The sequence below is a fragment of the Mizuhopecten yessoensis genome, unplaced genomic scaffold (genome assembly GCF_002113885.1).
Source record: "Mizuhopecten yessoensis strain PY_sf001 unplaced genomic scaffold, ASM211388v2 scaffold9511, whole genome shotgun sequence".
NCBI lineage: Eukaryota > Metazoa > Mollusca > Bivalvia > Pectinida > Pectinidae > Mizuhopecten > Mizuhopecten yessoensis.
In genome coordinates this window covers 199,583-215,158 of record NW_018408084.1, presented here as the reverse complement: position 1 = coordinate 215,158, position 15,576 = coordinate 199,583, and the positions used below count along the sequence as shown (strand labels likewise).

Sequence of the window (15,576 nt, the reverse complement as noted above, 5' to 3'; positions counted from 1 at the left end):
GTCTCCAGCAGTTTGAAGTTTGAAGGTTAAACTTACTAGTAACCGATTTGCAAAGGTAATCGTCAAGCAAATCTAATTTGCAGGTGCCCGAGTTTTAAGTCAACTATTGCAGAACAATACCACTGTCTCAAACGAAAGTTTATGTTCAATTACTATACTGTATATTTTATTTGAACAAAATACTACAATAATACATGATCCCGACAACACATTTGTTTCTTCTGATCGATCAGCTTTGAGCTTATATGAAATATATATATAATAGAAATTTGAGCAAGATCTGCATCTCTTGTAATGATTAACACAATTTTCCCCACCTGATGCTGTGGCAAAATTCCCCAACCCCCTACTTAAAAAAACATCAAGATTAATTGGACAAAGGACCCCTTGGCCGGTACTGAAGATTGAGTTCCCCTGCTAAATATCATCACTCGGACACAATAATCATTAACGTCAGAAATCACATGAATTTGTAATAATGAACCCGATCCAAGTACGTCATTTGGTTATCAGCAAGTTTGACAATTTCTCTACCATTTTACTGCCAGCTCCACATGGTATGCATCTGTTCAATCCGATTATTTGAGAGCACCTTTGGCACATTCAAAATCTTTAAATATAACCCGACTTAAAAACATTCACCTCAGCTGTTAGCTAAATGGCATGGGATCTGATCATACGAAATGGCTATGCTACAATGCATCTAAATTAAAAGAACATCAGCTATAAAAGATTTTAGAATGTTGATTCTCCTGTGACCTTGAAAATAACTCAAGGTCATTCATTTGAACAAACTTGGTAGCCCATCGTCCTAGCATACCAATTGCCGAATATCAACATCCTGGGCATTTTGGTTATTTAGAAGAAGTTGTTTCAATATAAATAAGTGAATATTAAGGATCTCAAATGTAATATCTTGACCATCATTTTTATGTTACAGACACATGTTATGCAAGTTTTACTTCGAACTGGCACTTAAAGATTCGAAATATTGATGCGTCATATCCCTGTGCACATTTGTGGTATTTCCCCGCATATTCTAGTTTTCTCCCGACATTTATTGCAATAAAAGAAAGGTTTGACCATTTCCAATACATTCTCATTGGATTTATATTAGTAGATATGAAACTTAAATAAAGTAAACCATTGCGGCATTGGCAAGTTGAAGAAATGTGCAGACGCCTTGACATATTTCTCGTCACGTTCTCTGTCCCATCATTTTGGCTTGTCGTGTGATAAAACTGTTTTTTCTTTGAAGATTTCCAACAAGGGACAGTACAAAATGAAATGTACTGCAGCATGCTATACTGGCTTAATATCATCACCCTGCGCATTTTGATTATCCGGAGAAGTTGTTTAAAGTTTTATCATATTTGAATATGGGTGAAGGTAATTTATTTGAACAATCTTTGTAGCCCTTCATCCCAGTTTGCTTCTGGCCAAATATCATTATCTCTAGGCCTTTTGGTTATCAAGAAGTTGTTTAAAGTAGAATATGGACGCCGGACGGACGCCGCACCACGGCATAAGCTCACTCTGCACAAACTTTGGAATCAAAAATTACAAATATTGCAATTGTAGATGACAGAATCGAATGACGTTATATGTATATAGAGGTATTAAAACTACTTGACAAAGTGCAAACTTTTCCCCCTTCTGTAGAACTGATGGAGGATTAAAACCAGAGATTAAATAACTACCATTTTACATTGCAAGATGTTTTCCATTTATGGAAAAAAAAATCAAATCTGTGGTACATCTATTTACAGATATCATTTCTCAGATACTTGGTGTATTTTTTAGTTGAACCTGCATCATTACATCCAAAACAGAACTAAATATCACTGTCCACAGGCTTTATTTACTCTATAATACACAGTTTAACTGAAACCGTAGGCCTCAATCACTTTCTGGTATGGTGCAATTTTGGATGCCACATTCTTCGTGGCCTTGGCTCTCAACACCTGAAATGATAACGGTGCAAAATTGCTAACAAACTCATTATAATAACATGCAAATCTGAACATGGTAAATAAAATAGGTTTATTTCAGATTAATAGTAACTCAAGTTCAATGGTAAACATTATCTTTTAAATACCACAATCAATGAAATAAGGGCTCAATTTTAGATATATAAATATAGATATAATTCTCAACTATTATTGTAATATTCCAGCATTTTGTTTGTTTCAGATTTTGTAAGTTGTCAAGTTGATTTTGTGAATTAGACGTCTGTCACCAAAAATAGACTGCCATTAAAATTTAAATAAAAATATCTTTTTAGTGAAAGACTTGTTGTTTCAGAAGGGAACAAATTGTCAAATTAAGAGCTCCACTAGCCATTGCATGAAAACTTTGATTAAATCAAATATGACAAGTAATTTTACCACATAGCTACTGCTTTAAACGTGTAAAACTAACTATTTTAGTAACTTACTGCAGCTTCTTTCTTCTTTTGGTAGAAATGCTTAGATTTGACCTTCCTCCTAGCCTCAAGGGTTGCAATCACCGTCTGGTACTTCCATCCAACTTCATGGGCTAGACGGTTTAAGTCACAAAACTAAAATGGAAAAGAAAATAGTGAACAGCCAATTCAGTTGGCAAAATAATTTTGTCAATTGCACAAGTTGACATGTTAAAGCTGTTTTACAATTGTTAATTATTAACACTTAGGCCAAATAAAACCCGACCAAACCAATCTTTTCATGCCGACCCTAATATATCTTATTGGTTTTTCATAGTCACTGTAATGCATTTTTAAGTCATTTATTTGTTTAAAGTGTACATATAATTTGTTATGCATTTTATAAGTGTGGTCAGTGTCGAGAGTTTTATTTGAAGATAGTAGCTAAATAGCCGTAGATATTTGTGGTTATGATATAGGCTGGGATCTGTAGATTAGTGGGACGTCTGTACAGTAGTGTAGTGTAGCGTCCGCTGTCTTGTCTTGTCCGCTAGGGGGTGTTCCAGTCTGTGATGTCAGTGTGTCTCCAGCTGATGTTGATCTTTCAGCAACATCAACAAATTGAAATATATATATATATGTACAACTAAGGATCATCAGGAACTTGCATGTGTAATTTGAAATATATTTTTTCTGACAATTAGAGTTAACAAGAATTGTTTAAGGACATATATAACCTTTATTTATTTCACAACAATAATGAAACAAGTTATTTCAACTTATATTAATCACTCTTGTTGGCCCACATGTTAGCACAGAGGTCTTGTTATTGTGGGAGGAAACCAGAGTACCCGGAGAAAACCCACATGGTCAGGCAGGTGACCCCATACCTTTTCACGTCCGATCGCGGAATCAAACCACAGCCGCCTTGGTGAAAGGCAAAAGGGCTATCCACTGCACTACCCGAAAACCCGGTCAAGGTTAAGGACAGACAGAGGAAGAAGGGTAATTTGAATAGCGCACTATCTGATAAAAGTGTGTTAACACATGCAAAATCAAACAAAACATTACTACTTATTTACAAATACCATGCGGAGAAAACTTGAAATCGAATGCACTTCATGTAAATTTGAGACATCAGAGAAAGTATATGAAACAAGACAATTCGTTGAATTATTTTCCCACCATATGTGAAATGCAAAGATGATAAATTCATGCAGGAATTAATTCTATATATGAATGTTTGACAGACCCACCGTATACAATGAGGAATTGTGTAGGTGCTACTATTGCTAATAAATCTGGTGACACTATGTATGCTTCTTCTTCAATGCAAGTGAACCCATGCATCAAGCAAGAAGTTCCAATAACTGGTAGTGTAGGAGATACAGCCAGGACAAACTTTTTCTTTGATGTAGCTAGGTCAAAGTGACCTACTTTTGATACACAACACACCGCCTCACCAAGGTGAACCAATACCTAAAGTATGAAGTTCCAGTGACTAGTAGTGCAGGAGATAAAGCCCGGACAAGATAGCAGAAGGACGGACGGACACGACACAAAACTAGTCTCCCCGGTTCCCGGTGGGGTACTAATAAAGTACCAATAGTGATATAAGCTGATGTTCAAAATCTATATGGTTTTATCATGGCCTCAATGTCAATATCTCATCATAGCTCGACATCTTTCATAGAAAATTACTATGCTACCACTTACTCGAAACATTATCAACCGTATCACTAATAAGAGTAAGCTGCGGAGTGAATACAAGATGGTTTTAAATTAACTTACTTATAATTGATTGACTGTTGTAATGTTTAATGTCCGATAAAACCCTAAAGATCAACTACAGCCTTCCTATATCTCACTGTGCTTGCCTCAGTTGGTGGTACATGATATTGTTTTCATGGCATGTCAATGTTGATTCGGTGACATGGTTTCTCATCATTAACAAGCAGCTGAGTTTCGATTGTATCTTCCCTCAAGATTGAATGACCTTTGAACTTGTTTCTTATACTATGACTGTATACTGGCACACCTGTTTAATAGCTTCTTAAAGTAACCAAAACAACATGCATTGCTCATACTAAATTTTCTTTTGATGTCGAAACAGCTTGAATAACTAATGCTGTCCCTTTAATCTGTTTATGTCTTGTTGAACAAATGCTTGCCTCAGTTGGTGGTAGAAGACAATGATCACATATTCATTTTTAAATGAATCGGTGAAGTTCATTCATCATTAACTAGCATCTAAAGTGTACTACACGTGCTGTACATAAACCTGCAACTTTAAAGATCACACCCAAGTATTACCCTATGTTGAATATATGAAAATGGTCTTGTCGCAGCCTCAATGTACTTTTTTTGTATTTTATTAATACTAAAACATGTCAAAGCCACAATTGCTTGACATCTATCGATCCAAGACGATGACTATTGGGCTAACACTAAATTGAAACATTATCAACCTGATCTCTGAGTCACAAGACAAATACAAAATCAAGCAGACTGCAGTATATGAATACAATATCATTTTAAATTAACTTGCATATAATTGATTGACTGTTGTAATGGTTAATGTCTGATAAAACCCTTAAGATCAACTACAGCCTTCCTATATCTCACTGTGCTTGCCTCAGTTGGTGGTACATGCTATTGTTTTCATGGCATGTCAATGTTGATTCGGTGACATGGTTTCTCATCATTAACAAGCAGCTGAAGTATCAATTGTTTCATCTCTCAAGATTAATCTATTTTATCCAATAACCTATATATATAACTTGTTGTTACCTTTACTACATGATTGAGTACTGGCACACTTTTTTGATATTATAAATTCTTTCAATAACAAAAAATTCATGCCAAAAACACATTATGTTACTTCATAAATTCCATTAAGAGGCATTACATACCGATCGGGAGAGACAATGGTTTTTATATCAGATATTCTGTCCACAAACATATTTTAGATACACAAATTCCTTTATTTATGCTTTATTTAGATAAAAGTTTATTTTTTTAAACCCTAGTCCCTTTCATCTACATATATATCTTGGACAAATGCTTGCCTCAGTTGGTGGTAGAAGACCATGATCACATATTCATTGTAAAATGAATCGGTGAAGTTCATTCATCATTAACAAGCATATTGATGTAAAATTAAACTGCAACTTCAGAGATTTATTAACCTATGTGCAGTCTCAAAATGGTCTAATGACAGCATGTATTCTTTTGTATTTTATTAATATTGAAACATTTTTAAATGTGAATATTTCACAATTGCTCTACATGTATATCGATCACAGATAATGAATGTTGGGCTAACACTAAATTGAAACATTATCGACCCTATCTCTGGGTCAGATAAATAAATCGAGTAGACGTCAGTATGTAAACGAGAGGATTTGAAACATACAAGTTATCCAAATGATCGACTGTTGCGATAGTTAATGTCTGAAATACCCCTGAAGATCAACTACAGCCTTCTTATGTATTATCTTTCACATTACACAAGTTTGAAGAAAAACATCGTCCTGTGCTTGCCTCAGTTGGTGGTACATGATACTGTTTTCATGGCATGTCAATGTTGATTCGGTGACATGGTTTCTCATCATTAACAAGCAGGTGTTTAATTTACTGCACATTTCCCAACTTAAATCGAGATATTGCTTTTCATACAAGAGATAATGAATACCTCGGTTTTACTTTTTCATTTGAAGGTAAAATTCAAGCTAGCATTCTATCTAAAAACTTCATCACAACCCCCCCCCTTTTTTTTTTATTAAAAAAAATATTTTTCAACCTCTTAATTATAAAGGAGGTTAATTGTTCTAAAAACAAGGGTCTTATTCACCTCGAGGAATTCTTAGTATCTCGGTGCTTGCCTCAGTTGGTGGTACATGATTCTGTTTTCATGGCATGTCAATGTTGATTCGGTGACATGGTTTCTCATCATTAACAAGCAACTGGAGCATCAAGATAACTATTTTTTCGAAAGTACAAATCTACAAATTTGATTTTGCACTTCATATCTCTTCATTTTCACACCTTGACTATAGTACTGGCAAACTTCCAATATTCCTAAAAACATCATCTTTTTCACAAAATTATTTGCACTGGAAACTATAGATGTCAAATACTGTGGGAAACCGATTATCAAAATTTCAAAATATTTAGCCTAGAAACTGGAATAATACATAAAATATTGAAATGCTTATCTTCTGATCTTTATGGAAAAAACAAGTTTAAAGCTATAATGTCACATTAATCTGCTTATATCTAAATGCTTGCCTCAGTTGGTGGTAGAAGACCATGATCACATATTCATTGTAAAATGAATCGGTGAAGTTCATTCATCATTACAAGCATTTTTAGTGCACCAAGCATGTTAATTGCAACTTCAAAGAAAGTATAAGAAATCAAGTTCCAGGTTATATTACTCCATGTTTAAAATCTCAATGGTTTTATTATTGCATTATAATCAATTCTTTCTGCATTTCGTTAATATTGAAACTGTGTCAAAATGTCCATATTTCCTCATAGTTCGACATCTATCTTTATATTGATAATGACTATTGGTCTTCCACTAAATTGATACATGATCAACCTTATCTCTGGGTCACATCACTAAATCAAATGGTTTTAAATTAACTTATCTAATTGATTGACTGTTGCAATGTTTAATGTCAAATATAAACCTGAAGACCAGCAACAGCCAAGTATCATTCACACTTCACAAGTTTGAAGAAAAACGTCACCCTGTGCTTGCTTCAGTTGGTGGTACATGATATTGTTTTCATGGCATGTCAATGTTGATTCGGTGACATGGTTTCTCATCATTAACAAGCAGGTGTCTATTTACAGCACATTTCCCAACTTAAATCCAGATATTGTTTTTTATGTAAGAGATTTATTAAACTGTTAAATAATCACCAGAATTATGAAGAAAGCAAATTTTTCCATTAAGGGTAAAAATTCAGACTAGCATTCCATCCAACAACTTCAACACATATCTTTTCCAATGAAAGTCTTTGTGGAAAGTAAGAATTTTTCCAAACTCTAAATTATAAAGATTCATTATTCTGAAAGACAAGGGTCTTATTCAACTCAAAGAATTCTTGGTTTCTGTGCTTGCCTCAGTTGGTGGTACATGATATTGTTTTCATGGCATGTCAATGTTGATTCGGTGACATGGTTTCTCATCACTAACAAGCAAGTGTTTATTTACAGCACATTTCCCCAACTTAAATTGAGATATTGCTTTTTATGTAAGAGATTTATTGAACTGTTAATCACCTGAATTATGAAGAAAGCATTTTTTCCATTAAGGGTAAAAATTCAGACTACATTCCATCCAACAACTTCAACACATATCCTTTTTTCCAATGAAAATCTTCGTGGAAAGTAAGAATTTTTCCAAACTCTAAATTATAAAGATTCATTATTCTGAAAAACAAGGGTCTTATTCAACTCAAAGAATTCTTGGTTTCTCTGTGCTTGCCTCAGTTGGTGGTACATGATATTGTTTTCATGGCATGTCAATGTTGATTCGGTGACATGTTTCCTCATCATTGACAAGCAATCAGAGTATCAAGATTAGAGTGTTTTCACTTACTTCATGAAAGACAAATAAATTTCGTTTTACAATAAAAAAAATTGTCCCTTCTTTCAAAACTCTTCAATTTTTCATACTTTAATCATCGGTAAACTTTCAATAATTCCTTACAAACAAAACAATTATCTTTTATAAACATTCTCTTTAGATACAAGTAACGGTCAAATAATGAGGGAGACTGATTTTGAAACATGATATTATGCTGGAACTTGTAAAATGCATGGTATATCAAATTGCTTATTTCTAAATAACCTTCATTGCCTCAACAGTTTGAATCCATATTAATGGTGTCCCCTTAATCTGTTTGTATCTTTGTTTAACAAATGCTTGCCTCAGTTGGTGGTAGAAGACCATGATCACATATTCATTGTAAAATGAATCGGTGAAGTTCATTCATCATTTACAAGCAGTAGTAGTTGAATATTCACATGTTTGTATACATGACTACTTTTGCTTTATAATTTCATTTGGTTTAACCAATAGACATCTCTATTCCATTTCCTCAAGTTAATGTAGACTGCATTAAAGATGAAAGGTACCCCAAACAATAATGTTGTGGGGTGAACAAAAGGCCACAATTCTAGATAGTGGGACACTAGTATTAATTTTGGTATGCAACACTCTGCCAGTCCAACACGTACACGCATACACTTTTGTTAATTGTAGGCGACAGAATGTGAGATATGTCTCACAGAATGGGATGAATGGATGAATTCATGGATAGAGTTCAAATTTCTAGTCCCGTCCTGTAGTACAGGACAGAGACTTTAACATTTAGTACCTTTCTGCCTGGGTGGATCCTTAGGACTTTCAAAGCGGAGGGAACAACCATCCTCTTCTGTTTGTCATAGGGGGCAGGAACACCCTCAAACACCTTCAGTCTGCTTAGGGCTTCCTTTCCTCTTGCAAGTTTGTGTGGTAACATACCTGAAAGTGTTATTTTACCAAATTTCAAAGCTCTCAAGTCTATTTATGACAATAACATTAGCTGTATCAGACAAAACTTCAGACTTAATACTGATTTCATATATTAATCAAGGTAGGTAAGGTTTCATCATCATTCATTTGTCTGATTAAAAATTGCATACAAATTGCAATTCATAATAATTTAAAATCTCAAACACATTTTTTTGCATCAATGTTTTTAAACATGTCAATTGATTTCCTAAAACAATTCATATTTAAGCCCTACACTTTCACCTGGACTGTCTGATGAAAGTAACTCCATGACTTTGAAACATGGTGTAATTTATTGTTTTTTTTTCTATATATCTGATCAAGAATCAAGGTACTGTGTCAGATCATATATTTTCTTGCTATGCTAAAAACTGTATGTAACACGGGAAGTAACATTCACTCCATTTTAAAGAGTATGTGGTTTTTTTTAATATACATGATCCCGACTATTCAAAAAATTCATTTTATAATCTACTACTTCTTTTCTCAATGTTGGTATTCCTTTTCAATTTCACATAGATATTAATCGATTTTCAATGGACAAATATCAGAGAAGATAATTGATTTCATATTTAAATCAATGTAGGTAAGGATGTGTCATCATATATTTGTCCACTATTATCTATCTATATTTATTTTCATAACAATGTATCCTTCAATACCTTTCACTGCCTTGTAAAACATTTTACTTGGTGCCCTGAAATGGAAAGGTCCTCTCGTTGGCTTGACATTGCACCTCAGCTTCAGGTACTTCAATACCTTCACTGAAATAGAAAAAGTTATATAAGCAACATTTTAAATTCAGAGACAAATTACCAGTACATTCCCATTGATAACCTACTAATATTTAATTTGCATGACTATCGAGATGTGCACATTCAGACAAAGTTTGTCGTCAACATTTTTCAGACAATGTAGGTAAGTTTTGGTCATCATTTGTGCCATCCTTTACCCATCGTAGCAATACATGTGCAACTGAAGACAACTAACAAGTAAAATAATATTACTTTGTTGTGAATTGACCACTGACCACTTTATTATAGTTATATTTCTAATTTTCCCATCCCATCATCAATCTTTCATCCATTTTCTGATATCAATATTGATATTGCAAATTTATTAACAAATTAAAACTACAATAGAAATCCACCTTAATAACACAAGCTTAAAAAAACCACAAAAATTGAACAAAAACTATCTTAAATGTCTAGTTTGGGGACCAGAACGCACTATTGTATGAAAATGTGGCATTCTCTCGACACTGCAGGGGTGTAAAAATCCACTAGCCTGGGGAAAGAATTTTTTTAGGATGTCACAACTAACAAAAATGCTTCTGTTCCATTCCATCTTCGTTATGGTAACCAATTAAAATATTAAACCTGTAAATTTCAGGTAGTTTCACTACAATTTCTATCTATATTTGGTTCATGTTTTAATAACTTTTAAGCTATTTAGTTATTTCATAACTTTTATTTTTTTTGAAGGAAAACATCCATCTGTGAATGAGATATAGACCATGTGATCATGTTGTCAGATTGATCAATTTGGTATTTGTCAGGCTAGCAAAATTTTATTTCTGGCTATTGTATTATTATTGTCTACTAGCCCCGGGCTAGAATCATTAAAAACATTTTTACATCCCTGCACTGTTTGGTATCACAGGTGCCGACTACAAAAATCTACTATGACAGCATACACATACACTAATACCTCAAACATATATCGTTAAATGGTTTATTTATTGATCCAAAACTGCCCTTATTATCACCAACCGCTGCTACATTCTGTCAGTAGAGTCTTCTGTTTTCAATCATTCAAATTTCACACCCGAGCAACACCATTTTTTAGGTTATGCAAATTACACAGGAGTGACTGAACTGATCCGGACCAAACAACGGGAATAGATTATGCACATGTATAAACAATCTGTTTTGATTTGTATAGAGGGATTTTTGTTTAATCATCCACAATTTACCAAGAAGCACAATCAGAATCATTGTTGTCTTCATTTACATCAGACAATGTAGGTAAGTTTTGGTCATCATATTTGTGCTCTAATTAACTTGCCAATACATTGTTGGCTCCCACTGGGCCTTAATATATCACAATATGTTCTGTATAAACCAATGTTTTCCTTTTGAAAAACAACTTTAATTAGTTTACTCTTTACGTTTATCAGAATACTTTTATTTACAAAGTTAGCATACAGCTAGGACTAAGAGCACTCGGAAAACAAAATCACAAGGGCTTTCTTTCTTTACTTTCTCAAAAATAAATGTGCAACATATTTTGCAAAATTTTACTTACGCTTGTTCCTGTAGAAGTTTCCAGAGATATTGATACCTTCACATCTCAAAACAACAACTCTTTGTCCTGTAAAGAAAAGCAATGTTACTTAGTATTATAGAAATTTAGAAGGTTTTTTTTTTTACAAAATGCATGTATTCCCCTTTTTTTGCGAAACAAAAGCCGCATTGAATTTCTCCTTGAAGTAGATATCTGAACAGGACTGTTTTGCACCAGGTTTGAATAAAATCAGATCTGCAGAACTAAAGAAGTAACCCAAAAGTTATCAAACAATCAGATGTCATGGTAACTATCTGAAATTATGGGATCTGTACAATATGCCCTTATATTCACCTTGTGAAAGTCATCCCCGTTCTTAAAACTGAAATGTTAATGAAACTTGTTTTCTTCCAATCTGTCTGCAATACATGTATATATAACTATACAAGCTAATGCTCTTAATTATGTGCAATATATTTTACTATAGGATCTCTTTTTTGCAGCAATTTTTTAATATTTCTTTTGGTTTCATTATATTGTGTAAAAGCATGTTATATACAGAATACAAGATATGCAAAATGTTACAACATTCTGTACACTTTTACTTAAAATGGAATCCTCAGTATTCATAGTTAACTTCACATTTAGGTCAGAAGTTCAGACATTTAGGAATAATGTACATCATTGGATTCATAAAAAGCTCAGTGTTCATTATACAATGAACTTCTGTTTCCTAAACAGAATTTTACTATCAGATATGAATAAACTACATGTAGCAGAATGTGCTTTCAGTTTGATGTTTCTTTACCCTTAAATTTTCTATAAACTGCAACCTTAACCGGTCATGCAAGATTTTGGAATCCAAATTATATAGTGTTGCTGTTGTAGGATATCTACCAATTACCATACTGTTGGACTATTAAACACTCAAAGAGGTAACATTTTAATTTCTCGAGTTCTCAGATTATTTCAACATCAAGAATCAGACAATGTAGGTAATACACATCATTGAACTCACAAGTATAAAAAAAAGGATTTGCTAATTTTCTATATTAGTATCGAGATCAATATTGCATTAGCAAGATGTTTCTGTTAATCTTTTTTACTGCAACTCTACATATATTGAGGTACATATATTCAACCAATTTGAAATATGGAAAACCTCTGGTCAGTTCCAATAGGCGCATAATTCAAACACACTTTTTGAACAACAAAATAAATAATGTCTGTCTAGTGATAGTTTGATCCCCCCCTTACAATGCGATTGTTTAAATAAAAATAATTTTACCCATAAGTTTTCTTTTAACTGCGACCTTAACCGGTCATGCAAGATTTTGGAATCCAAATTATATAGTGTTGCTGTTGTAGGATATCTTCCAATTACCATACTGTTGGACTATTAACTAACACTCAAAGAGGTAACATTTTAATTTTTTGAGTTCTCAGATCTTTTTAACATCAAGAATCAGACAATGTAGGTAATATACATCATTGAACTCACAAGTATAAAAAAAGGATTTGCTAATTTTCTATATTAGTATCGAGATCAATATTGCATTAGCAAGATGTTTCTGTTAAAAAATGTTACTGTAATTCTACATATATTGAGGTACATATATTCAACCAATTTGAAATATGGAAAACCTCTGGTCAGTTCCAATAGGTGGATAATTCAAACACACTTTTTGAACAAAAAAAATGTCTGTCTAGTGATGGTTTGAACCCTCCTTACATTGCGATTGTTTAAATACAAAATACTGAAATTACGCAATTATTGATCAAGTTTGCTATTGGCGATGCAATTATAGCCTCTCAAAACGTGCTTTAACCTACCTATTTTTGCATCAACAGCAAACTATTAGTTTCAATCCACCCTCCACATTCTAATACATTACAATTCTGTCAATACTGGAGAAAATATCTACTGCTTTGCAGCCTACACATTGTCTCTGCTAAATGTGATTAAATGCAAATGTAACTTCATAATCAATTATCATTATGTAAGCAATAGGCTGTCATTGTTCTGTATCAACAATTTGACCGTTTACCATGATTTTTGCAGATGCCTACGCGGATAGTTGGATTGAATACAAGTCGTTCCGGCCCCCCGAGTGGTTCCGACCTTAGTAGTTCCGGACCCTTCCCGGACCGGCCCCGTATACTAAGTCGTTCCGGCCTCATATATTATATATATTATTATGTCCATTTGGAATTAAATTTTAAGTTAAATTTATTCATATAATGGATAATTCATGTTAGTTTTTTTAAATAAATAAAATTATTATTTTTTTCATTTGTTGTCTTTTCATTTTACATGTTGTCTAAAACAAAATACACCTGTGTAAACATACGGAGTAAGATTGCTATTTAAGACACATTTCAATCACTGTCTTTTGTTCATCTTATTACCTAGTGCGTTGGAAACTGTATGGCTTCTAGAAAACGCCGTGTAAACACTATGGCTGTATAGTCTTCCGACTTTGTTTTTACTTTTATTTGATGACAGACGTTGATTTTTTTTGTCATCACATCTTGTTGAAATCGATCTTTGTCGATCTTCCAAGTGTGAAGATGCAAATGTGTATGATTTCAACTAAACAGACAGTCGGCAACTTGATTAGAATAATTTTGTCATATGGAGCAATATTTCGATAGAAATACACACGATGCAAAATGTAAAACTGTTACATTCATATCTATGTAAACATTTGATCCAATCATAAAACATATTTCAATGTTGAAATGTGAAGGAAAACACTATATAGAGGCCAGAACTACTAGGGGGCCGGACCGGGTAGGGGCCGGAACTACTAGGGGGCCGGACCGGGAGAAGCTGGAACGACTTGATACGGTTGAATTTACCCCTTATTTCAGTGACTATAATTTCGTGTAATTCGAAGATGGTCATAATAAAAATTTGTTTGCACTGAACCAGCCAAGATCATATGGATCGCCCAGATTTAATTAAGTCAACTCTTGTTTAACCAAGTACTGATCATGAAATTTCAACTAGTTCCCACCCCTAGCTATACACTGTATACAGCGATACTTCCGATTCTCTATTGCAAAACGGTATGCTTTGCCTGTGTATTGCAATAAACTGGTTTTCTGACACCTTGTGACAGCTCTACAACATTCATTATCAAAATTACTATAGAAAGTCACATAACGTTTAAAAATGGAATCCTCAGTAGCAATAGTTCACTTCATATTTATTTCAGAAGTTCAGACATTTAGGAATAGTATGCATCATTGGATTCATAAAGACAATTCGGTCTCATAATATTCATAAATTGACATACATGAATATATATATAACTTTTCTGTAATCAAAAAATCAAACGAATACCTTGTAAAATGGTCTTTGCAACAAGGGCTGCCAGTCGGCCTAATAAATGGCCCCTGGCATCAATGACGATGGGCTGAAACAGGAAGAGACAATTAAAAACTGAAAATTGCGACAAAAGAAGTCATCGATTCATTGGTATGAATATTTCCCCGCGCCGACACACACGTAAACGAAGGAAAGATAAACATTTTTATAAAAAATACCCTGTAGAAAATTGGCAGACTCGCGGAATACTGCACCAGTTACAATCGTTTTTACGTTAGTGATTTTCGATCGACAGCAATGCATAATGTATCAGTCTTTCGGGATACTCAACTTAAATTCAAAACTATCAAATGATCAATATGTTCATATTCAAAAACTGTAATTGCTTATTTGTCCCCCGAGTAAAGTAAAATGACAAAATAAACACGTTACATTGGCGGTCCGTCGAGACACGAGGCAACTTGGCCACTACTCGAATAAATCTAGACGGAACCATCATAACATTTTCTCATTTTTTGGTTATTTTGTTATTGAAAAAGTTAGCACCATAAGTGTTTAGTTTCTTTTTCTTCCATTACTTTGCCTAACACAGCAAAATATACTAGAATTCGACCACATAGTTTTGCAAGCACCTTGTTCTGTAAACCCATGGTGGAAAAAGGAAGTAGATAGGGGTCTCCACGTGGGTTTACAGGGAGGACAGGAAGTGACAAGCTAAAATTAATTTTATGGAAACAGAGACGTATTTCAAATACGGATAGCGGACACGTACTAATACCACAGGGGCATGGATCGCTTTACGTGTAACATTAAGAGGAGAACACTATTTTTTAATATTACAAGTAAAGCTAACCCGTGCGTCTTCACAATATTATAGGTGTATTGACAGACGAGGCTAACTTAGTACATGTGGCTGTGCACTTCTCATTGTTCATACAATATTTATTTACTTTTGTCCTTTGAACGGATTACTATAGAATT

The 15,576-nt window shown here is 33.7% G+C and overlaps 1 protein-coding gene across 1 annotated transcript; it reads right to left on the bottom strand.

Annotated features, from left to right (window-relative positions):
* Positions 1-1,841: 1,841 nt before the first annotated feature.
* On the bottom strand, positions 1,842-15,306 carry LOC110458260 (60S ribosomal protein L13a-like). The gene is made up of 7 exons (XM_021509873.1): positions 15,228-15,306; positions 14,611-14,683; positions 11,283-11,348; positions 9,638-9,739; positions 8,800-8,945; positions 2,438-2,560; positions 1,842-1,964 (listed from the first exon to the last, which is right to left on the bottom strand). The coding sequence occupies exons 1-7, from the start codon at positions 15,243-15,245 to the stop codon at positions 1,881-1,883; spliced, it is 612 nt and encodes a 203-aa protein (XP_021365548.1). The 5' UTR covers positions 15,246-15,306; the 3' UTR covers positions 1,842-1,880.
* Positions 15,307-15,576: the final 270 nt, after the last annotated feature.

Excerpts from the sequence above, each read along its gene's own strand:
- LOC110458260 (XM_021509873.1), bottom strand. Across the intron at positions 2,561-8,799 it reads GGATCCACCCAGGCAGAAAG|TTTTGTGACTTAAACCGTCT; the intron begins GTACTAAATGTT and ends TTTCCATTTTAG. Across the intron at positions 1,965-2,437 it reads AAAAGAAGAAAGAAGCTGCA|GTGTTGAGAGCCAAGGCCAC; the intron begins GTAAGTTACTAA and ends TTATCATTTCAG.